This window comes from Platichthys flesus, chromosome 23 (assembly GCF_949316205.1).
Source record: "Platichthys flesus chromosome 23, fPlaFle2.1, whole genome shotgun sequence".
NCBI lineage: Eukaryota > Metazoa > Chordata > Actinopteri > Pleuronectiformes > Pleuronectidae > Platichthys > Platichthys flesus.
Window position 1 is genome coordinate 10,511,002 of NC_084967.1, and position 25,981 is coordinate 10,536,982.

General features: G+C 40.8%; 1 protein-coding gene across 1 annotated transcript; it reads right to left on the reverse strand.

Annotated features, from left to right (window-relative positions):
- Positions 1-268: 268 nt before the first annotated feature.
- Positions 269-25,926, reverse strand: adipor2 (adiponectin receptor 2). Its single transcript, XM_062382420.1, has 9 exons — positions 25,790-25,926; positions 13,004-13,067; positions 12,614-12,917; positions 4,644-4,826; positions 3,964-4,135; positions 3,121-3,307; positions 2,836-3,023; positions 2,504-2,697; positions 269-2,380 (listed from the first exon to the last, which is right to left on the reverse strand). Exons 4-9 carry the CDS (start codon positions 4,707-4,709, stop codon positions 2,252-2,254), a joined length of 936 nt encoding a protein of 311 aa, XP_062238404.1. The 5' UTR covers positions 4,710-4,826; positions 12,614-12,917; positions 13,004-13,067; positions 25,790-25,926; the 3' UTR covers positions 269-2,251.
- Positions 25,927-25,981: the final 55 nt, after the last annotated feature.

Consider the following 25,981-nt stretch of genomic DNA (forward strand, 5'->3'; position numbering starts at 1 on the left):
CAAGTGATTCATTCGAAATCTAGAAAAGGAAAACAGGGCAGTTAACCGTTTTAGGCAAAATCTAGAAAAGAAGACATCTATATATAGGGTTTCATCATCTGTCTTATCTATAAGAAACCTAAGAAAATATAAATAAGCCTGTACTTCTGCATAGAAGAGCACTGAAGGCTGACCTGTAACTAAACAGACACATTACTTTCCTATCTTAGCTGCTTAAAAATTTGCTAATGTATTTTGTGCACATAGTAATCACTACTAGAACACATGACAGATTCAAAAAACCTTTTTATTAGAACAATACAGCAGATATAAAGGTCCATTGCAATCAGACACTCCCATCAGAACGGAACGTGTGCTTCAACAGACATACACGCTCCCCAAGACAAATAAATTAATATAAACTAGATAAAAAGAAAAACAGGAAATGAGAAAAAGAAAGAATAAAGACTAAAACAAGATGAAAATAATAATTTTCTTTTTGTTCTGAAAAGCAAAAGTGTGACACAAAGAAGAGATGTTGATCATTTAAAATGCTTAAGTTCACACAATTAAATAAAACCAGGCCCAGAATGTAAGTGTTTCCATTGTGCATGTGCCACAAGGTCAGTGTTAACCTCCACATGAAGGATCTGTGTCCTTGTAGTAGTTATGGTCAGTTTGACAACGTTGTCAGAACTTTTTGGGGGACAATTTTTTAGCTTGAGAGACAGATGTTCTCCAGGTGAGCAATAATGACAGATGCAAAAAAAAAAAAGGTCAAAGAGAAAAGAACAAAAAATGAAATTAATGTTTGTGATAATAATAGCAAAAGCAGCAGTGGATAAATTAAAATACAATCCAGTCAGAGGGAAAAATCATTTTTCCAGACAGATAATCCTTTTTCTGTGCAGAGGTGAATCCGAGTGTCATGAGGAGAACTACGATGAACTGCATCTGTACGAATAATGACTCAGTTTATAAAAACGTCTTCGTTATCCGTGACGTCTTTTCAGGGCATGTCCTAAAAAACAATAAACTTATATCGGTGGAATAGAAATTTTGTTTTAACTTTAGATATACAATAAATGACAATTTACAGGAATAAGACAAATGAACATGGCTACACATCAAGGTGACGCTTTTTAGGTTTCATAGTTTGGACTTTATTTTTGGTTTCAAGCACACGGGAACCTTTTATTCATGAGGTCTGATTAGAGAACGCTGCTGCGATGCTTATAAAACACACGGGCGCAGGTTGGACGAGGTAGATCTCCTCGTTTACATCTAAAGGTTTTTGGGTCGGGATAGGGAATCTGGAGTCCGCGTCTTATTTGCCGATACTCAGGTGTCGTGCCTCATATTTCCTCGTCGTCTCTGCCGCTCATCCTTGCATATACAGACTAAATGAAACTCTCTGAAGCACTTCCCTCCACTGACAGAAGATATGATTCACTCCACTGCACCTCACCCTCAGAACACGTTGGAGATAAAACACCTCTTTTCCTCCATTTTTTTTTTTGATTTATCATCTAACATCACTCTCGCCATCACATTCCATAATTTTTTGTTATTTTTTCATATATATTTCATAAAAAATCTATAACCCAAAATTTAGAAATCTTATTTACATGGAAAAGGGCTCTTTTTTTTTTGCTTTTAAAAGTGACTGTTAACCCCCCCGCCCACATGGATACCCCCAACCCCCTGCAACCTCAACAATCATGGAAGAAATCCAGCTCAATTCCTTTTTCCAAAATGTGACTCGGGAAACAGCATTCTGCACAAAACACCCCACAATGTATTTGTATCTGCCTCCTCTTCAAACTAAACATCAGAAAACAGAAGAGGCTCCGAACGTCTCATCCCCTAAACAAACGGAGAATCCTTCCAGGAAAGAAAAGAGCCTCAGAAACAGTTCAACAAAACGCACCATCTTGGAAGTCAAAGCAATATAGCCTGATGAGGTGAGGAATGGAACGGGCTGACAGAGGAACGGTAATAGAACAAAACCCCTCCTCGATCAGCTTTAATAGCGCCCCCTAGGAGCTCATCCTGTCTATTACGCACACCGACACACACCGGACAAGCCACACTGGTCTTCAGTTTGGTGAGAGAGCACGTGTGTGCATGTCTTAGCACGTGTTTGAGAAGCTTGTGTGTGTGTGTGTGTGTGCGTGTAATTCTGTGCGTGTTAGTAGAACCGGTGCCTCCCAGTTAAAAATACGTGTGAGAGAACGGGTGAGTCAGTGTGTGTGTGTAGGTGCGTGTGTTTTTAGAGAGTGCCATCCGCGGCACAGCCTCCACCCGCTTTGTGGCGAAACTCTTGCAGGTTGGAGACGCCGTGGAAATGGACGAAAGCCCCGGCAACGACCAAGATGTGGAACAACTGGTGGGAGTGGAACTATGGGAGAGAGTCAAAGTATCGTGTGTTAGAGAAACAGAGTCACATAAAGATAGAAGAAGAATCACAGACAGGAAACAATGGCTTATTTCTTCTGTGTGTGTGAGTTTATCCAGGACTCACCCATATGTCACACTTGCCGGGGAAGAACCGCTCTGGGATGCGAGCGGCGTACAAACAGGCTCCGGTGATGTAGAGCGTCGCCATCAGCAGCAGCCAACCCATTTGACCCATGGTGGTCGCTTTGATCAGACCCTCGGTGATCACAAAGTGTAGGGTGGGAACCACACCGCTCAGACCCAAACCCACAAACACTCCTACACACAGAGAGAGAGAGAGACAGAGAGAGGGAGGCAGAGTCAAGTTTGGGACCAGAAAACCAAAGCAAACATAAGCAGCCAAAAATAATAAACACCAATAATAACTGAATTGATCATGAAGCATTCTCACTCTACCTGCTCTGACTCCTCTGTACTGTGGTGTGGCAAAGAAGTCACATTGGGAGACAGTGATGGCCGACAGTCCCAGTATACACACCACGATCAGGTAGATGAAACGAGGCTGGGGGGAGCAGTAGAAGGAGTAATACAACCAGGGAACAAAGGAGCCCATGATCAGGAAGGCGATCCCACTGTAGTCCAGCCTGGAGAGGGAAAAACACACAGACAACATGTTGCTGTGAGTTTCCTATTTAACACGATGAGTTGACACACGGTGAGTTTGCAGTGGGTGTGTCTTACTTGGAGAAGACTCTGGAGACGCCCTCAGAGTGGCAGTAGACTGTGTGGAAGAGCCAGGAGAAGGAGAGGCAGAGGATGGCTCCCAGGAAGAACACCCCGATCACCACCTTCTCCTGGACGGGAGCCACGAACGACTTGTTGGGACTGAACATGTACATCAGACCAAGAAAGAGGAAAAACAAACAGCCTGCAGGGACAGAGAGATTAAATCAATCATGATGAACAACTGCTGCAAAAATCACTTTGTTTTTCCATCCACATGTTTCAGTCATTTTTACAAATCACACTCAAAAGACGGAGAAACATTTGACTGCAGTAACCCTTGTGCAACACTAGGTGGTAGCATAGAACATAAATATTGGCCATGTTGTTTCCAAGTCAGGAGACCAGATGTTTTCAAATGGGACTGAAAACAAAACACAAAAAAACTAAAATCCATCACATTGAAATAAGCTTATTGAGAAGTCAAAAATAATATATACTGGACCCCCGACTCACTTGCACATAAACCACCTCAGCTTAAATTTTGACACAACGCTGCTTATTAACAGCAAATAGAGGGTATCATTATTCACAAGAGTCTGTTTCCTAACACGTTAATGTGAAGATTAGCTGGAAATAGACACAGAAAAACTAAAATTAAGTTCTATTCTCGTAACTTTAAATATTCCAGTCGTGACGGTCGTGTGTGTGTGTGTGTGTATGTAGTGTGGTTAAAGTAATTAAATGTTAAGCCAAGGTTTATTGAATTTGATGCAGTTAGAGATGCATTTACATGTGTTTGGATCAGTGTTACTTATGTAGCAGTGTGTGTACATATGTGTGTACATGTGTGTGTCCTACCTAGCAGGTGAGTCCAGATGTTTCCGGTCTCCGTGTGGATTCTGAAGATGCTCTTGAAGCAGGCGCGAAACGAAGGCATGGGTGGCCTGTGGCCGTGAAGCAGGAAGTCGTTGTCCTTCAGCCAATCGGGGAGCACGTCGTGGGGCATAACGCGCCACCGGCCCTCCCACACCTGATAAGTTAATGAGGCACAGAAATATCCCAATTAATAGTGGAAGAAGAGCTCAAAGCCTAGAGTGGGTGCAAAAGAACAACTTGTTATATTTTCTAATTGTGTGTTTAATGAGAAACAGAAGATTTTTATTTGAATCTCATTGAAATACTGACATTTAAAGGTTCTTCATAAGAGAGAGTGAGAGAGCAGTGTTGTCTGAGAAGCCCTCCCTCTAACTCCTCTCCATAACAACACAGTTAGTTATGAAACCTCTTCAGCACATAAACTGGTTTCTCAGAAATTGTTGCGAAACCCATCGGAACGCTCTTATCAAAACTTATTATGGCTTGTACCCAAATTAAACCTGGATAGCAATATTCAAACTAATGACATTATTCTGATTAAGACATATGATGTTTGTGAGTTGTTCATGGAATATTCTATTCATAAACTTCTTGGAGGAGTTGTGACGCACTTTTGTATTGTTGAAATTTAGCACAAATACTTGCACATGTGTGTTCACTACCTTGTGTACGAACTCCTCCATCCTCTCCATGGCGTGGTGAGCCTGCAGCAGCGGCTTCATTCCCATGAAACCTTCATCACTGCTCTTCTCATCCTCTGCCCGTTCTTTCTCCTCCTCCCCTCCTCCCCTTCCTCCGTCATCCTCTTCATCTTTTTTTCTCTCCTCCTTGCATTCGGGGACACACTGACAAAGAAAGAGAAGAAGCAGACACCATAAGTACAGAGGGATTTGAGAGCCATGGTTGTTTATGACATTTCCTCTTGTTTTGAACATGAGCATTTAATTCCTCTGGGTATTTCAGCTTTATCAGATGAATGAAGTGAAGTGTGACTAGAAGACAGAGGGGCTGACCTTTGATTTGAACCTGCAGTGAGCTGACATGTTTATTTCACACGTTTATTGATCCCAACTTATCATCCTTCAACATGCAAATTAAATTCAACATGACAACAGAACCCCTCACAGGTTCATCGGGAGTCATTTTACATAACATGCAAATGTGTAGTGATATCTGACAACAGATGTATAAATCCACAGTGAAGACACGTAATCCAATTAATTTCATCATTAAAAAAATGTGTTGTCCCAGTGAAAACATTTGCTCTGGAGCTCGGTCATCAGCTTGATATGTATTAACAAATTTTCGTTAAGCCAATAAAAACGGACGATATGAGCCTTTCACAGAATTCTTGGTGTTCATGTTTGTTGATAGGGAAACATATTTTCCAGAATAAACAATGCAAAAAGAAAATAGAATTATGAAAACATAAAAACAAGAAGAAAAAAAAACTTAATTCAAGTTTTACATAACGGTTAAAATATCTATGTACATTTTAAGACATAAACAAAAGGGATGTGTTCTCTACTATTTACGTCATTGATTTGGACCTCTTATATAACCTTGATACATTCAAATCAGGTATAAATCCTACATTTTGAAAACAGTCCATTTATAACCAGAAGATAAGACGGAGAGTTTGAATTCAATCTAACACAACAGCTGTCAAGCGGTGCATCCGTGCACAGAATTAATATGGCTTGTTCTTTGTGATAAATACACAGTCATTCATCATAACTGACACACACAGACACAAACAGTCGCACACGGAGGAGAACACACACTTAAGACAATCATATTATGTTTGGATTCAGGTGGGCAAATTTGATAAGGCCTAGGGGCATACATGTACGAAAAGGCAAAATACATAATTTTCTTATATCATTGACGTCAAATCAGACACACAATCTCCTCCACACAAAAACACTCTGTTCCTCTAGAAGGAAATTATTAGAAATGAATCTTTTCATTAGTTGAGAGGAGGAGGGGGGAGAGAAATAAAAGAGAGAGTGAGATAATTAGAAATAAGTATTAAAGGAGATAGACAGCAGAACAACAGACAGAGAAAGAAAAAGAGAGAGAAAGAGAGAGAGTCATGTTGTATAAATATATATATAATGCATGACTAACCCAATTTTAAAGTCCCACAAGCAAAATACACTCCAAGGCTAGGTTGTTTGAGTTTGTGTGTCTACTGCTGACAGTTTCTTTCAGCTCTTAAAGTCTGTCTACTCTGTGTGTGCACGTGTGTGCGCTTAATCATGCTTTAGGTCAATTCGCAGTCGGCTGCTTTGTGCTGCAAGAAGACACATAGGTTCACACACACAGCTTCCATAACACCTGAAGTCGTGCAACTGTAAAGCCAGATTTACCACACCGCATATAAATCTGCGGTGTTTCAAAGCAGAGATAAGGGTGACACCTGACATAACTCTGTGTCTGTGAGTGTGAGTGTGTGTGTGTGTGTGTGTGTGTGTGTGTGTGTGTGTGTGTGTGAGAGCATCAGTGATTGAGTATACTATGTGAGCAGAGGGTATCTGGATGACTGCCAAGTAGTCACGTTTGCTCTGCAGTCTTTGTGTGCATGTGTGTGTGTGTGTTTGTGTGTCTCAGTAATAGCCTATCATGTGTGTCCATGCATGCATGTAATGTAGGTGTAAGCTTAAATCCAGATGCTGCCGGTGGGGCTGTTTATTGTGGGGTTTTCTGGAAGGGTGTGAATAACTGTGTGTGCGTGCATGTGTGGGTATGAGTATGTGTGCACTTGACTTTATATCCCATGAGTGTATTCTGCTTTTTGAGGGTCAGCTTTTGATTTTAAGGTTTAACTTCATTATACCTTCAGTATTAAAGGCCTAACCTTAAACATAAGGTTAGGCCTTTAATACTGATGGTTAAGGTTGCGATAAGGGATTGGGGGGGGGGTGCATTATGTCGATGAGATGTTATTCCAGGGACAGTGAAACCAATGTGAGTGCATGCGTTTGCAAAGGGGGGGACAAAAGGGTGTCCTAAAAAGCGTTCCCAATATGCCATCACTTAACTGGTGCCTCCTGACAAGCTACGCATTCACACCTGCAGAGATGATTCTGGGCCAAATGAAGCATAGTGACAGACTCGGCTACACACCATACATATAAAAACACACACACACACTGCTACTTTACACAATGCATACAGAACAAGAGGATGGAAGCGACTGAGCCAACAGTAAATACTTCCAGGGGAAATAGGATTGGTGACTCGCACGCACGCACACGCACACACACACACACCCCCCTCTGGTTAACACTTACAGTATGAAAAAAAGCAGTAGAGATAGGGAGGAAGAGGAGATGAATGGGAAGCATTTAGCCTATAACCTGCACATTTAGGTGATTTATGAACAGCCACCTTCTTACTAGGAACCTCTTTTCACTGAGATACTACAGCTGTTGGGCTGCTTTACAGTCACTTTGCATTTTCATTAGCTTTTGTTATGTCATGTTGTGAAAAAGAGCATATGTGAGCAAAGTGAGTCCCGTCATTTTATTCTTTAAACTCGTCTTGGTGAGGATTTATGTTGTCACATGAGCTACCTTCATTCTTACTGGCAGAAAGTATATGTAGATTTAACTCTAGCAAACAAACATGCACGGAGTTGCAACAAAAAAGTTGCCATTGTGAAACATACCACAGACACAGATGTAGTTTCTTCATCATAACGTGAGACAGCCAACAACAAACTGTTTTCAAAGCTCTTAAAAAAAGACTTCTCCACTTCCTGTCACGATCCAGAAATGTATTTTGACTTATCACTTTGGTCAATGTCCCATTTGTTAACATGGAGAAGGTGGTGTATGAGCTATACACCATCTTGCCAGGAGGCAATCAAGAAGATGTGGCTTCTCTTTTGGAGAGCAGTGATCTCCTCAATCTTTATACAAGGTATATAGTAAAGCGTGATACACTGTGATTATCCCTTCATGCTTAATATTGCTGTCACGTGTCTTCTTGTTAGGATTTGACTGCCTTTAACCCCACAGAAGCTGGCTCCAGCTTCTGTGGGGTTAAAGAGGAAGCTGTGGGTGATTTAATACAAAAATACATTGTGGGGAAGAAAACACTGAAAAATGACCAGCTGCCAGCTCCAGAAAAAGGAGCAGAAACAGTTTCGTTCTCCTGGGAAACATCTGTTCAGCTGAATTAAACATATTCCAGACTCTGAAACCCGCGGTGTTGAGGTTCGGCAGCAGGTGATGCAGGAAGTTTGGCTGTCAACCTCTCAGCTGACGTGTTTCGTAACCAGATACAATAACAACTCAGGGAAGATTCAGACAGGAGGAGGAATGTACAGTGGAGAGAGTAGTTCTTGGAAATTCAGGGTACCCCCTAATGTGTTTACATTTAGGCTCCCACACACACACACACAGTCAAAGTCACTAGGATGAACTCTATACTGCATGTCTGCTACACGTGACTCAACCTCAGCTGTCCGCTCTCTCAACAACTCATTCTGGCAGAGGTTAAGGGAGTTGAATTTCGCTCAGTGTGAAAGTATGTGTGTGGGGTCAAGGATATGATCCCATCCCTCTGGACAGTGTCGACCCTCAGACCTGAAAAACTCACTGTAGAACTTCTCATTGAGAAGTTGTACAGTGAGTACAACTTCACTTTCAGACTGATTTGTGTGACCAAATCAGTCTGGAAGTGAACGCCGGCAGGCTGGCTGCTCGTCCTCACACAGAGCCAGTCCCATGTGCTGAGTAATCAACATTTCAGTTGTTGTCATACTTCAGCAGGGCAATGTTCTTTTCATTTTTCTAGGAAAAGATTTTCCCAGGAGACGTCAGAGCGAGAGAGGGGAGCCTCTACAAGTCCAGAAAATTTAACAAAACATACTTAATAACATAATTGCCCCATTAAAAGTGTAGCTCATCTAGTATGAAAAGGAGACATTAGGATTTAGGGGGAGTTTGAAGCAATTTTACTTGGCATCCATTTGCAGGGGATTGGATGGTTCATCCAATGCAATAAATCTGAAAGAAATAATTTTAATTACACGGGTCATGCAGAATGTTCTCCACCTTCACGGTTGAGCTGCAAACACAAAGCAGTCAGCACAGCGGCGGAAGTGGAGACCAGTGAGAAGCGAAGGATTTGCTCAAGGTGACAACATCTCGAGTAAACGGCTCGTGTAATGTTCACATAACCACTACAAGCTCATTAAGCCAATAATTAACTGTTATGATCAAGCTAAAATAAAAGCTTTCAACATAAACTGCTACTTCCTCATATCACACAGCATGGTTACTGCAAGAAGTGTCTCGGTTCGAATCCGGCTTCGATGGATAAGGGACAGATCTTTAATGAATAAATGAAACCCCAAGATTTGGGAAAAAAGGCTTCAATCAAAAATAAATAAAGCTTAAAGCTCAAGCGCCTTATAAAAAAAAAAAAAACACAAAAACAGCTCTAAAAGCCAATTGATAAAGTCAAGACAAAGACAAGAATAACTACGACAGCATGGAGACCCCCCCAACACTTTTCACACAAGCATGAGCTAAGATTTCGATGATACACAGACAACAGGAAATCTCCAGAGTCTGGTCTGCTTTAGATTAAATGAGGCAGCTTTTTCTTAAAAGCCCCTGAAGACCAATCTACTCCTCCGTCTCACACAAAAACACATGAATCCTGCTCCCCCCAGACTGATTACTGCTCAGTATGTTGACCTGGCTAAGAACTTTCAACTGACTAATGGCTGTTCACACACACACATGCACACCTGAGACAGTTTGTTTTTGTGTGTGTTATGAGGAACCTCTGCTCTCATTAGTTCTGCTGAGCTCGACAGCAGAGGACATGTCAGTGAAGCAGCAGAGACATGTGAGGAAAACTCTCCTTTTTTCAGCAAAACATGAAACTTTTGACCCAAACGTAGTCACATGGCTGGTTACTTAAGGTTGGAGAAAGGAAACAGCTGCAAGCCAATAGGAATGCAGCTGATATTCTTGGCACCAATGACAAGAGAGCATGACTCTATACTAGAACAGAGGGAAGAGCTTACCTCTGTACACTGTGACCCCTGCACAGCACAGACGGAGTCAACATGTGACACACACACACGCACACACACACCCTCTCTCTAGGTACACCAAATATCTGGAAAATTGTCCAAGACCCTCAAGAGAAAAAAAAGAAAGTGGTTTCTAACAAACACACACACGCATGTCAGACTCTGAAAAACAGAAAGTGTGCTCAAGCCCCGACTAGACAAACTGTTCCACGCATGAAAAATCAACATTAGCACAGCAACAAAGAACACAGATTTTTACCAATCTGTTAGAGGGCTTCCGTCAAGGACCTTTACTTTTTTTTAAGCACTTAAGTCAGTTTTGACGTTATTCCAGGGTAGGAGAATGAACCAGACACTGGTATCTCTTTTCTAATGTGATTCTCAGCTAGAAAGCAAATTAAATATATAACCCAAAATGTCACAAGTAGCATCCATGGTGTTAATGTATAAGAAGAATGACTAAAAGGGTTTTGAATGTGGACAACAGGTACAATAAGAGGAAGTGAACCTCGATATCCTTCCTCCACAGGCTGGGCGTTGATGCATGAAAACAATACAAAAAACAATTCTGCTCAAAGGAAGGACGTGCAGCGGACTCTAATATTAAAAATCAAGGACATTGTTCACAGATATTTGTTCAGTAATTATTGTTTTTTCACTTGTTTTGCTGTTCGAAGTCACGCAAATGTGTGCTAGAATAACATTTTTCAGATTCTCTTCTTGTCATATATCTTAGTGTGTATTTCATGTTAAGTTAACAGAGGTATATTTCTGCAGAAACTGATAATAGAAAAGTTTCAGTTTCCTCATCGAGCTTTGTCACTGTCATGGTCTGCAACTGTAACACTACATTCTAAGGCTGCACTTGTTGGCCATTGTTTCCAAAATTCTGTTCAGCAACTGTGTGTCGTAATCAGGAAGACACACTAACACCACAAGCTCATGGGTAAAAGTTCATAAAGATCTTGAAAACAGGAAACCTGACCAAAATAATCGATTTTATATATATTTTTGGAACAATAACGTAAATTTAAAAAACTGAACATGAGACGTAAAAGAATTCCATGCATTCTGAAGACAAACATGATGTGTGACACCAAACTCAAAGCTAAACCGGACACTCGCAAACCCATTCGAGACACACACACACACACACACACACACCTATGCCTCCAAACGCTGAAAGATTCAAAGGGTAGCCTTTGGGGTGTGTGTTGTGTTACAGTAGATCAAAAAGGCCACACACACGCGAGCAGACACAATACACAAACACAAACACTATTGTGTTTCGGATCAGGGGCTCTGTGCCTCTAACACTGGACGACATAGCTGCAGCTTTTTTGCACACGTAGTCACAAGTGATGCCGCCGAGGGAGGGTATCTGGCACATTTTGTTCTGTGATTTGGACGTGGTGCCGTCATGTGATGTTAATCACACAGATTTTGATAATGTGTTTGCTCTCCTTCCAGGAAGACATCTGCATATTATTGACACAACAGGTTTATTTTTAGTGGCTGTGAATCTTTGCAAACGTTCAATATCGATATCACCTCAGACTCTAGTGTGGAACTAAAACTGAACAGTCGGAGCCGAGACATCTCTATCATAATGCACTGTTAATTACTATAACACAGAGTTACTCATTATCAAGTCTGAAAAAGCCTTGAAGGTGGCGACGGTGTCTATAATAGGTGGAGGGGGTGGAGGGGGAAGCGTTTGGGGAAAAAGGCTCCTAATCAATTTGTGCAAAGGCAAGTTTCAGGTACCTGCTCGGAAAACTTGAAAAACGGACTTCATAATGCACGTTTCTCCCCGGAGAAAACACACAACTTCTCTCGTTATGATGGTCGTAGAAAACTACTGTCATTGTTTTACTTTTATTACGTATTCTGAGACTATCTTATACTCTTTTTATAAATATTGTGCTATTTTTCACTTTTTACTTTTAGTTTATTGAATTTCCGTAGTGGCAATGAATACATAGTTTCTTCTTTGCAAGTATAATAATAGGTTACTTTATGACTCCTCCATCCTCCACTACATTCCATATACTGGTGTGAAATTAGGTTTAAATGAGTGCTCAACAACACCATGCATTATTAATAATAATTAAAAAGACATGGCAAACTCCCACTTGCTGTTCCAAAAACCTTCTTACGCTCACTTTGAATCTAAATTTGCTGTTAACTTCAAAATGCTGCCTTTAAAAGTGAGATTAAATTATCTTCTAGTGTTTAATTAACTCTAGTGTCCAATCTTCTAAGGGGAAACTTTAGGTCTTCAAAGGGGAAATGGTGGTAAAGCATGTTGTGTACACACACATGCACACAAGTGATAATAAATTGCTTACAATTTATAAGGTACGTGTACCAGCCCGAGTTCTCCTAGTTGCTTTAAGACAAGGGTCAACATGGGTTACAGAATATTATTCTTCCCTTTTAACAGCTCCTGTTTAATTATTTACATTAGTGTGTGTGTTGTGGTGGGAGAGTTTTATTGTGTGACCACTCGACCCATGATTCTGAACCAACCAGATGAAAGCATGTATGTTTGTTTGTGTGCTGGATACTCACCCCATCGTCTGAGGGGCACTCAGTGGTGATGAGGTGACTGGTTGAAGAACCTGAGGTGGGCGTATCTTCTTTCTCCCTGGGACTCACGGGATCTGTTGTCGTGGTATCTGTGGTGTGTTGTACGAGGTTAGAAGTTCTGTGTCGCAGCACGAAGGCCGGGCCCTCGGCCCCACTTGTCTCTCCTCCGTCCAGCTTGAGACGCTGGACAAGCCCCCAATAAGAACTGGAACAAACGCGGCTGAGCCCGGACAGAGACTTAGTGGATGTGGTTGCCTATCTCCTGAGGAGACCAAACCTGGTTGGACTGAAGAGGAAGAGCCATACGGTGAGAAGAGAAAACAGCAGCAGCTGTAAGCAGAGCAAGATGAAAGTATAATCCGGGTGACCAACCTAGAGTCCAAGCTGAAGTCCTTAGACCTGATGGCACCTTAACTCAGGAGTTTGTACGACAAACCTGGAGAGAGACAGAAATAGAGGAAGAAAGGGAAAAAGTTAATAAAATTGTACTAATCTAATTTGATATTTGCTTGTCACACACTCAGATGATCAGCTCATGTGCTTTTGCTTTGCACACAAGCAGATTTGTTCCCTCTGCAGAGAAGTATCATCTCTCATTATAAAATCTGGCAAATCCTCCAAGGTGCAAACACACATGCATGTCAACTTTCAAAACACGTTCATGATTAATTGATTCAATTTTATTTGTATAGCTCCATATCATCACAGACACTATCTCAAGGTACTTCACATAATAAGGTCAAGACCTTCAAAATTTCAATGAGACCCAACAATTCCACCAATGAGACCAATTACAACCCTTGTAGGGTCATGGCGTAGCAACCACTTTTCTGTTGTTAAACTGGCAAAGGTGGATATATATGTTTCCTAAACGCACTTGCGCAATACGCTTTAGACTAAGTGCATAAATTATATAGAACTGGAGCTTTTCATAAAAATCTGTGTACACTCCAAGGAACAAGAGATTCACACACAGGAAATAGAGGTGTACCCTGTTGAGAGCTTACTTCTCTTTCTCAAATCATTACACCATTTCCTACACAATGTTATGTCTGCTTTTCAGGGAAATATGAGATCATTTACAATTTAGGTTTAGGTAAAAAATGCATAGGAATGGGGGAACTTGGTATTTTTTTCACAGCGACAATTGTGAAAGGACATTTCCACAGAAAAGCAAATCAAATGTAAATCTGACAATTGCTGCTGGGTTAGTCAAAGATACTTTTAATTTTGTTGATAAAATTGCAAGGTATCATCATGAAGGCAGCATTAAAAGAAGTGTGAATGTGGTATCCTTAAAAATATGAACAACTACAACCTAAACTTAAACCAAACATGCCCAGTTAAATACTGCAAAAGTCCTTCGTGTGGATGATTTTGCTTTTCATCCTTGTAAAGGCCTCTAGCCTTCAGGGGGGCGAAATGTGCTCATGTATACCTCATGTTCCTGACCCTTGTAGATGCATGTTTTTACAGCAGCATGTTTCAAAACTCTCTCTGACAGCCAAAGTTGTAATGTCCCCGTAAATTATATGAACAGCAACTGCACCTTCATATCAGCCCACTGCTAAATCTCTCCATGTCTCAATACCTCCCCTCTTCTCTCACAAACCCACAGACACACACAGCGCTCCAGAGGGGCCAACTCAATATGAACGTGCCCCCAAGCACCGGCCCACTTCATTCAAACCATCCCCCCTGTGCTCTCTCACACATACATTAGGAAATAATAGACACTCAGGGGAAAAGGAGAAACAGAGGCATGTGCACACACACACACCTGTACTTGCAAATATAAACACACGGACTGCTTAAGACATAACTGGTGAACTTATCAGTGTGATAAGAACAAACCAAAGTAACAGAAACCATCATTATGTTTAAGTTTGGTCAATGTCCCATCTGCTAACATAGAAACAGCCAGGAGGCGAACAAGGTGACCTGGCTTCACTTTTGGGGAAATATCATGTTGTCCATCTTTATATAAACCCTATGGTCCACCATTATTCTGGCTCACAATTATATACTGTGACAGTTAGGACATTACTTAAGCCATGTTACATCATGCAAGTCTATGAGATACAAGAGTTATTGAAATGGGTTTGACTATTAAATAAAAAACATATTCCACAGTAAAAATGAAAACTTCTGCTCATGTGAAGTGACAACATAAACCACAACAATGGCATCAGTGTTTTCTAGAGACATGGTTCGGCGTATGTAAGTGCATGGTACATTAAACCACAGCTGCTGTTTGTGGTGAAGGATCATGGGTACGTTTAAAAAAAAAGGGGGGGGGGGGAGCGCAAGAGAAAGAAAAGACTATAAAGAGGGGGAGAAAATCTTTAAAAAGATAATAAAAGTGTTTCATACGCAGACCCACAGACCAGTGCCACTATTCTGCTGTGAGAATGATAAAGACTGTTTGAGCTGAACACAGATGACTGGCCTGTGGGGCCAGTCATCCAAAATCGAAATCAAACACTTCTACATTGAGAGACCGTCCAATCAATCTCTCCCCTTTTCCTTCCTCCCCAATTGAGTATTTTTGAAAATTACATTGATGCTTTTCTTGAGTAACTGCACCCGCATTTCCTGTCCTGATGAAAAGTGAGATTTCGTTCCAGTTCATTATAAGCTCAGGAATAAGAGGAATAAACTACTTTTCTGTTTTTTTCTTTTCTTTTAAGCTTCAGTAATTTCCCGAGATAACAGTCTTGAGGCCTGATTGTTACTGAAGAACAGTTGTGTTGTGAGCTCTTCTCACAATTGAAATTGCTGAGAAGTTTTGTTCTGTGTGGGTCTGATAAGAGTCAATGGAGGGAAGAGAAACAACACAGAGACTGCGCGTGACTATTTATGACGTGGTCTTATGAAGCAGACAAACTCTGTTAAAGAGCTTTGACTTTATCCAAGTGCATTTGACCTTGCAATAAGTCTAGTTTAACGGCAGGTTTCAAGCTGTAATAAGCCAAGATTGACCTTCTAGACTTACTGACTTTTCTGTTCTCAAGAATGGCATTCTCCTAAAAAAGATGATATTGTGGAAACCTCAGACACCACCTTGATGACATAGATAACCCAAATCATTCTGTGTGGTGCATGGTATGCTGATGGTCAGTGCTCTTCTACCATCATATTGCAAATTATTCGCTCAATGCGTTCTTACTGCTCGGAAGAACCAAGTGGACGACCACAGTGGCAGAACAGACAGAACTGAACAGAATGACCTTGTATTGAGAACTAAAAAAATCCTTATCATGACAGAACATAAGATAATGGGCAAAAAAAAAAGCGGCAGAGGTTTTTTTTTTTTTTTTTCACATACCCAAACCAAGTGAGGTTTCTCAGGGACTGAGCATAATCCCAATGTTTAGGTTTCAGTTCCTAGAAAACTGCCGACATATTATGTCTGTCGCTATTTTTTTCAAGATGTTCCATGCGATGAAACTGCATGATCGTAATTTCCTTCGCTCAGGAAAGAATGTTGGAGACACCCTTATTACCTTGTCTGTTAAAGTCCTGGTGTGAGGTTTAATTATTTTCCCTCACATGCAACCCCCACGAAACAAACCAATCATACAGACAAGTTAATCTGCTCTGTTAACAACTCGAGGAAATGCCATCAAACTGCCCCTCGAGTGACACTTACACCACAGGGGGAGACAGAGGAACTGACACCGAGGATAAAAATGGCAGCAGCCTGAAGCAACTGGGCTTTTGACCTGCTGGGTAAGAAAGGGAAGGGATTAACCAATGAGCTTTGGCTTTAAATCTCTACCCATGTGCCTTTGAGCAACACTTTCCTGTCTCGGCTTATGAAACTGATTTTCAACTCTTCCCTAGAAAGATCAACTCAGAGCAAACACTCATGACTGAACGATCCAGCCAAAGAAGGATGTATTGCATCATGATTGCAAGCTCTCACCAACATGTGTGCACTTTAGAAAGCAATCATCTTCCAGGACACTCACTCAATTCCCCTATTAATTATTAATACTTTATTCTCTTGACATTATGGACCAGCCATGAGGCTCCTGCAGCAAGGCCATTAATAGGAACTACTGTCCTTTAACCATGGACACTATTGAGCTTTTAATATTGATGCTATTGATTTTACCCAGAGGTCAATATCTACAATACTGTGTTTCGACAGCAACTGACAATACAATGCTTGTAGGGTAGACTGTGAGAGCATAGACTTAAAAAGCCATAGCAATGTTTGTCATTGACACAAGAAATGTTTCAATCCTTAAATAATAGTATCACTGATGTGACCTTCTACCCACAATATAAAAGTCTTCAGGTTCTCGATGGATAAGACTTTGTGGAAGTTAAGAATAACTAACTGAAAGGTCAAAGGAGCTGGATTTGACACATTTGTGTTAATGCTGTTAGACTGGAACAAAATATTCAGCTCTGACTTCGTCCTTGCCATGTTTATTTTTAGTTTATTGTCATGGAGCTCATCTTACCTGCTCTACATGCCACTGCAGGTTGTCTCTCTGATGTTTTGAACCCGAGCATTAAATGGCTTTAGAGAAGCAAGGCTGACCTACTTCAAACTCGAATCAAGCATATTAAGAGTTCACACATAATGGTTTGTGCCAATCGAATGACGATTTGGCTCCCATCTAGGGCTTTTGACAGTGATACATGTAACTAATAACCACATTTCTTCTAACCCTAAACCGTACTTTGGGATTAATGGTAAACACATTTACATGCTAAGATTAGTTTAATCTAGTTCCAATTAAACACACACACACTCAGTCACAGTGTGGACTCAGTCATTGTCACTGAAGAAGTGGCTCTGAAAATCAACCCTGGCGACTGCCAGACAAACCAACAGAAACTCATGAAAAGAAAAAATAAGAAGTGCGAAATGAAAGAAAACGAGAGCTGCAATGGTCAATGGTAATTGATTTGTTCTCTAGGTTTTTTTACTCCAGAGAGCAAGTTTGTGTGGAGACCTGATCAGCAAAAAGTGAAGGTGGAATGAACAAGAAGTTCAAATGCCCTTTTGTGCTATGTAAAAAAGTTGGACTGACATAAGGTTAAGGATTCAATCTGTCTTGGATGTGACTATTCAGTAGAATAAAATAACAAAAATCATGTAATGCGTTCAGATTGGGAGACTGGATGAATATATCGGCTTTAGCAATGTGCTCAGTCTGTCTGAGTCTGCTTGTTTTTTGGGGTGGTTATGCCATTTTATTTTATTGATAACTTATTTTACATTAGGGATTTTTTGAGTATTTAACCTGTAGAGTGAAGTTCAAGCAGAGTCATCCTTCGCCAGGCGCCATCTGACCCTTTTTCAGATAGTGCCAGACAGCTTTTGAGTTTTACAATTATTTGCTTGTTATAACTCTAAATAATAAATATAGTGTATATCAGAAACCACTGATTGTTGAAGAAATGTTGGGCAATTGGAAAATATTGCCTATCTGTAGTGCTTTAAAAAAGGTATTTAATAGAACAACAGGGCTTCTTCAAATGACCTGAACGATTCCAAATTGCTGCTGAAATATGAGGAAGTCCTCTGCAGATGGACAGAAGTGGGTGAAAGCATCACCCGACTTCTGCAAACGAAAGGAGAAACAAAAGGAGAGATGTCTGAGGAAAAGATGTTTGAGACGTGCAGAACCGGACTTAACCGGCTTTGCAGCATCGTCTGCTAGTCTGACATGCAGCCGCCCCGGGGGGCTGCATGCGTGTTTGGTCACAGTGCCATGACACATTGTCACGGACTATTTGAAGGAAAAAGCAGTGTTTGTCTTTGCTTTCATTCCACAAAAAACAAATATGGGACAAAGGTCAAACAGCATTGTGCAGTTGCTCCACATGATGAATAAACAAAAGCCATGTTCACACATATAGACACACTGAAAACCAGAGTGTGTGTGTAGAGAGTGTAATATTGACACAGAGATGAGCAGAGACACAGAGGATGACGCTATATCTGACATTATACATGGTTATTTACTAAATTCTACATAAATTTAATATGAATAAGGCCTTAAAGGGATAGTTTGGTTAATTGGAAGTGGGGTTGAGGTACTTATCCATAGTCATTTCATTATACCTAAAAAATAAGCACCATTACAACTGGGAATATTCTTTGTTGGAGTGGTTTTGGAGTAATTTGGTAATCTGAGGGATCCCACTCCAAATCCAGCATTTAAATATTTCTATTCATCAATGCTACATTCACAGACTGGCAATTATAGTATTTTTTTTATCTTTGTCGTAAACCTATAGGAGTGGAAAAATCCCACAGTGCATAGAACTACACTGTGGTAAATGGGTTTTTATTTAATATGCTATAAAACTGCTCGTGTTTGAAAATAACAGGTAGCTTAAAATAAGAACGGTTGAAATGATATACCAAAGCAATCATTCAGGATGCAGTATTTAAGACAGGCAACGTTTACCCTTCAGTGTGTGCTAACTGACTTGAGTCACCTAATCTGATTTGGCCTGTGGCTTGTGATGTCATCTCTCTCTCTCTCTCTGTCTGTCTGTGTCTGTCTGTCTGTGTCTCTCCGTCTCTCACGCACACACAAACAAACAAGAAACAGCGAGTACTTTTTTTTTTATAAATTCCCCATTAATTGAACTATATGTAACCACATACATTATAGAACCTAGAAGAAGAAGAATACACAGTTAAAAGCTGAATTTTGGTCAAATGTTGATAAATCAGTCAGTTTCTTTTTCTTTTTCTTGTCCTACACCCTAATAGATGAAATATTTCACTGATGAGTTATGTTAGAAACTATGAGTCATTTGCAGGGTGTCATTTAAACAATGAGTCTAATCCCACCTTGAAGCAAAACTCAGACTTTAGTGTGACCTTGAGCTTTTCCATTACCTCAAACCTGGTTTTTCAGGCCCGGTCAGCAGGTGACGGAGTTTGTTAAAAACAGGTTGAACTGGCGTATCTGTCTATTATCAGTAAACACAGGTTTAATCCGATCTGTATCTTTTCTGGACTCGTGGGGGTTTATTAGAGAGCAAAGGTCTTCCACAAGCTGACAGGCTATAACACGATGACTATGTTTATCCAGCATTTAACACATTTAACTAAGCTTTCAATATGTTAAGGAACAATGCAAATTAGGTGCATATGCAGTAGCTAGACAGACCTGTATTTTTACTTTATGCACAAGAGCATCGGGTTGAAATTTTCTGTTGCCACTTTCAACATATCAGCTTCACTGAAAATGACATAACTTTTCCTTTCAAAGTTTTCAGTCCAAAAACTACAGACACATGCACAGACACATTCTGCAGATTGGCCTTCAAACCACTTGGTGAGTTGAACTTAACTCCTGAACGGCCGACATGTCAGTCTGTTTCTTTTGCTGATATCAGAAGTAGTCAAACCTAAACCTCTGAACCTTCTGAATGAGACAATACTCAGATTATGACGTTTACATGAGTTGCCAATAGAATATTCCATTTATTTTACCGTTTTACCGTGTGTATAAGATACTCCACATGTGCTGATTCGAATCTTGCTTGTTCTGAGTACAATCAGAAAACGCTGTTTAGATGGCAATGTCTTATTACATTACTGATGGGAGTCATGCAATGGGTGTACGTGGGAGTATTTCAATCAACGTAGGGATTTTTACAGTGTTGGTGACAACTCTACCTCGTTAAACTGTCAATATCTTAAGTCCCTGACCTTGCTTACTCAGGTAAAAAAGAAAAACAGAACTGATGTCAATAAATTCACTTCAAGTTGTGTGTCCCAGGAGCTTTGTTCCTACAAAGCAATTAAAACATGCACATAGTCAGCCTCTGCAGTGAAATGACCTCAAACCTTTCGATTTAGATTATTCTAACCAAATCTATCAACTCCAGGAGACAACCAAAAACTAATGCCAAGTTTGAGTGCTGCTGAATTTGTCTTTCTATTTGTTGGTGCAGTTTACTTCTCTGTGCCGCAACACTGTGTGCGAGTTCCTATCGCAGGTGATTAGGCTTCCCTTTGGGTGTGAGGCAGCTTTACAATGATTTAAAGCTGCGGTTTAAACCTTGACTGCTTTTACTGTTCACTGTGGCTGCACTGAGGCCAGCACTTAAACATATACCAGAGACATACACACCCATATCATTTGGTATTTTGATTCTGTGTCACCAGGCAGCTACACCTGAATGCAAATAACTACTGTGCCCTGTGCTTTAATCTCCTCGCAGCTTCACATGGGTGGGGTTTGCCTAATGTGAAACTGAGTGATAGAGACTTGGTCGACTTGCAAGCCTGTTTGACTTGTTTTTCTACAAAATGGAAAGTGGTCTACACTTTTGGACCCCACGCTATAACAAAACACTATCATAGTTGCCTTTCACCCACAGAGAGCAGGGTTAGGGTTAGGGTTAGGGTTAGGGTTAACCCTAGGGTTAGAAAAATCTGAAAATATGTAAGTCAATATTCACGCTGTGTGTGTGTATCAGTGTGTGTTGCCTGGTGTCCCCTCAGTCCTGGTACAGCAGAGAGTTTCTGATGAGGCTGCCAGCAGTCTTATGATAGAGATACACAAAGACACCCAGTGTGAAGTGAGCAGCGCACACATACTCACTCTTAGTCTCTCATTCATAGTGTACAGAGAGGCAGAGAGCCACGTAGTGCATTACTACACGTGGTGGATTGCTATATCAAATAGGTATGTAACGGCACAACTGCATCGTAGGTGTCCCTGTGGAGATCGATCAAATCAACATAGTCGAAAAAAACTGACAAAAAAAATCTAATAGTAAGGACTCTCAGTAGAGCGAAACGCATCACTTCGCCAAGGCCTTTAAAAACCAAACTAATATGTAATATCTCCTGATTTCCACATGAAAATATTCCAAGATTCAGCTCTTTGTCTTTAAATCAGCCGTGGGTAACCTCTAAACTTCGGGCTACATGCACCAAGGTGATTGATAACAATATTAATGACAACAGTGTTTCAGCTATATAAAATACCTAGACACTAGGTATTTATTTGAATATGTTTTTCGGCTAAAACCATAAGTGAGTAGCATGATCATCACTACAATCTGTCATCAGTCGCCTCGACAAAGAGAAGCCGTTCCGGCCAATGCATTAGAGAGGAAAGCGGCCTTCATGGTTATATATATTTTAAAAATGGACATGGCCTCCTTCAGAGAGTTTCCCCACCCCTGCTCAACATGGTGCCTAACCACCAACCATTTAAACACAGAGCAGACTCAGACCACTACAAGGCCGGTGCAAAGTTGGGCACTGCTGGTAAACACAGTGAAACCAAATGCAGTGGTTTGCAAGCACTGGGTGGTGGTCCAGAGGTGGGTAACATGCAGATAAAAATAGCCCCCTTAAATCTTCTGATGAAAACTGGAAACCTAAAACTACTTACTAGATCAGGTTGCCTTCCACAGTCTGTGAGAGGAGCAGAAGGCTGAATTAAACACAGAGGTTTATATCTTTTTGAGAATAACTATTAAAAACTTCTAAATTTACGTTTTCTTCTCAGCTTTCTACCAGGGTGTGAAACTGGGTTGGTGAATTCAACATGAATAAATTAGCTCAGGTTATGTGTTAAGTATCTTTTAAGTGCTGCAACATGAAGAAGCTTTTCTGCTGTTCTGCACATACCTTATACAGAAATGTGGGATAATTTAACTAACTGCCTTTTTACTTAAAAATATTCAATTTTCCCAATGGTTTGGTCGATCAGAATTTCTCAAAGCAAACTGACCTTCAAATTCATTGTTTGTCCGACCAAGATAGTTTGCGTCATGAAAACAGACCATTCACTCATTTGAGAAGCTTTATTAATTAATCAATGATCATTTAAAGCCAGTTAGCAAACTTTAGCACTTACAAATGTTGCAGCTGTAACTCCCACACACAAGGACACAAACATATTATGGACAGAGTAATTAACAAGAATTAATGTGCCTGTATGCTCACTTAGGCAACAACATGACAGACCATATAAACCATTCAACAGAAAGACGTACTTCTTTTCACTTTGTGCACCACACACGCGTCGCCTCTTTCTCTGGGTTGTGAGGAAAAAGGTAAAAGCATGGACACAGACGAGACGAGGAATATAAAAGAAAGAGAGAGAGGCAGCTACTCTTTCTTATGATCAATCAATTTAGCCACGACAGTTCACTGCTGTTCTCAGAAGCTATGTTTAGCCACTCTCTTGCCTGGCTGGCACGCTGTCAAAGACTGACTTCATTATACATTAAATTCTCGAGAGAGTTGTACTTCTTCTTCCACTAAAAAACATGACGTACTGCTTAATAGCCATGTGTAGCAGGGTGAGAGTTGGCGCACACATCAACTACAGCAATAATGGATGTTGTGATTTTTTGGGGGGGAAATGGCAAATCAATAATTCTCAACAGGAAGTGCAGCAAATGTCCTAATTAGAAGGACTTAAAAGCTCGGAGACATATTTCAGATAAATGGAGGCTATGTGGTAAATTTTCTCTGGTACTGTGCTTTATGCATGACATGATTTTTCTATTGAACATAGAAAAATCATGTTGATTACTCAACATAAAAATGACACATGGGTCTGTTTTGCATACCTGCAGACTTAGACACAGAAATACATTGTCCTGCTGAGGAGCAACAGAGGGCACGTGTCATTATATTTATGGATCACAAGTTTAGGTTTCTCTTCGGCTGCAGTTGAATAGGATCAGAGTTGAACATGGAAATAATGACACTCAATACGCCCCAAGGGTCAAACTACACAATAGAACCTTGATTAAAAATGCAAAAATGGGCTTTAACGCAAATAGCCAAGACATTGCTCCATGAAATATCCATGGTTTAATCTCAAACTGAGTGGACAGCTGGGAGCTGTTTTTGTACATATAAAGTTTGGGTTCAAGACAAAAAGGCTATCAGCTACCCAGCCCATGAAATATTTATGACATGACCTCATGCTTTGTGACAAAATGGGATGGTCATACATGCAGCATTTGCAGTCAGTAAAACGAAAAACACATATAATGGAGCGATGAAATGAGAATTTAACAATCCATGGTCTTTCTGGATACAGTTTATAGTAGCTATAGAATGTATAATCCACCGGTTACAGGTTACAGAAGTGCTGGTAAACGCTGCTGCAGCTGCAAAGTTTGACAATATTTCCTACAGGTGATGACTGATATATAAAGCCCCTTTTTCCACTGGTCAAAAAAAACACTAACACCAAGTAACATCTGGTATTCATCTTCAAGTGGAATGGATACAATAGCCATTCAGTTCTGGAGCAAATGACTCTGCAGGAAACATGGGTTTTTATCGGCTTTGATCAACAGCGATAGAAACATGACACCCAATAAATGTGCTTATTAGTTTCTCTTCTTTATTTAGGCTATACGCTGATGATCCACCTTTTCCTGCAAGACATTATGATGGGCATTGAAGTGTCGGGTATGAACATTTGTGTATTGTTTGTGTACCTCTTCCGACTTTACCTTGAATAAATAAAAAAAAAAAAGAAAAAAAAAAAAAAAACACTAACAACTTTTTGAAACTAACACTTTACTAGCACTTAAATGGCACTTACTTATAGCACTTTGTAGTTTTGCCTTATTTGAAGAAATTGTATTTTCTTGATTCTTGTCGTCCTTGGTATGTACCCTCGGGTTTGAATGCACTTATTGTAAGTCGCTTTGGATAAAAGCGTCAGCTAAATGAAATGTAATGTAATGTAATGTAATCTTGACAATGCCAGGCAACAGTGATTTTTTCTTGGTATCATACAGGATGCAACACTGGCAAGACAGAGATTTCCGAATCGTAGGTCCCAGACATATGTGCCTTTGAACATGACTCACCAAGGGCACAATACAGAAAGGTAAATTCCTCTTCTAGCAGTGGGTAAAGAACCAGTCGTCTTCTTTCAGCAGGTTTATCCATTTTTTAAGGTATATTTCTTTAATAAAAAAGACTGCTTATTTTCATTTAAAAGTGTAATTTAAACCTGAAGAACTATATTCTGTTTTAGTGTTATCATTGAGATGAAATAGTGAATGTTGGCTGATCAATAATACAAAAGTTAGTGTTCTTTCCTGGCTGGTAGACACAACACATTAAACATTACTGAGAAACTTGCATTTAGTCTGCACAGGCTCTTATTAAAGGCGGACAGCCTGGGATCAGGACAAGGACAAGACGCTGAGGTTCAACAACAGGAAATCAACTTACACTATCTTCAATCAGTTCATATCATGTGTTTAAGAGATGATAACTGCACGGCACAAAGGGTACACTCTGCAGAAAGCACTGTTATTATCTTGATCTGAAAATATGTGACTGAAACACATGCAGATATAGATTGCTGACAAAATTTATGTGGATTTCACAGAGCAACAAAATGCAACAAAGAGCTGGAGACAGGATGGACCCACAGCAGAATGGTCGGGTTGTCGAATAAATCTGTATCTGTAAATCAGCATCTTCCTGCAACGGCAGTGAGACAACAGACACACAAAGCAATGATGCAAACTCAGAGTATACACAGGAGTCAACACTGGCGAGCAAACGAGACAAAGAAAACCCCAAACTCCAGCCTCACTACCTTCTTGTTGACAGCATGAGCACTTCCAGCACCACACGCACAAAGGAGCTGTTCTACTCCTTTAATGTTAAGCTGCTGTGGTCGTGTTTCACCTCTCCTCTCATCCTGACTGCGTAGTAGAAGATGCACGACAACCATAGAGGCAGACAGCATCCCGTCGACAGGCTGAGACCGCGGTTTGTTTACACCGACGTAGCGAGCTGGCTAGTCCGCTAACGGGGGCTGCCACATCCGAAACAACGCTCGTAACTCCGACACAGAGCGTGCGTTTCCCTTTGACAGCTTCGCACGTCCACAAATCTGCCTTCAAACACGCAAAATACCGCGGCTCCATGCGCGATAACGCCGCGCGACGCGAAAACAAAGCCGTGGTCCGTCGCTGGCTAGCAGATTACGCGTCTCTCTTGTTGTTTTGACAGCCAGAATTAGCTGGATAGCAAAGCTGCTAGCTGGCAGATTCGCTCCACGGAGGCGCTAACGCAAGTCCTACGTGGATGTAACAGTGCGAAACAACATGGAAGAAGCAACATTACAACCCGCGGGGACAGACACGAGTTTCGTTATTCACCTGGAGCCGCTGTGTACAGAGGAGTGCGTCCCCCCGGGGGTCGTGTAAGTCAGTTCGCAGACAGTTGTCTCCGCCGTCGCTCGTCTCCTCCTCGACGCTGAACAGTCACTGAGTGGAGGTTACGCCACACAGGACCTACAGGCGTCCGAGGGAGGTGATCAGCCAATGACGCTGGTCGCATGAGCGCCGGCG

Bases quoted from the DNA above. Each gene is read 5' to 3' on its own strand.
- adipor2 (XM_062382420.1), bottom strand. From the start codon at position 4,709: ATGGGAATGAAGCCGCTGCTGCAGGCTCACCACGCCATGGAGAGGATG. The intron at 3,024-3,120 runs GTAAGACACACC...TTCCCTCTCCAG, and splicing joins GTCTCCAGAGTCTTCTCCAA to GCTGGACTACAGTGGGATCG. The intron at 2,381-2,503 runs GTGAGTCCTGGA...TCTCTCCCATAG, and splicing joins CCGGCAAGTGTGACATATGG to TTCCACTCCCACCAGTTGTT.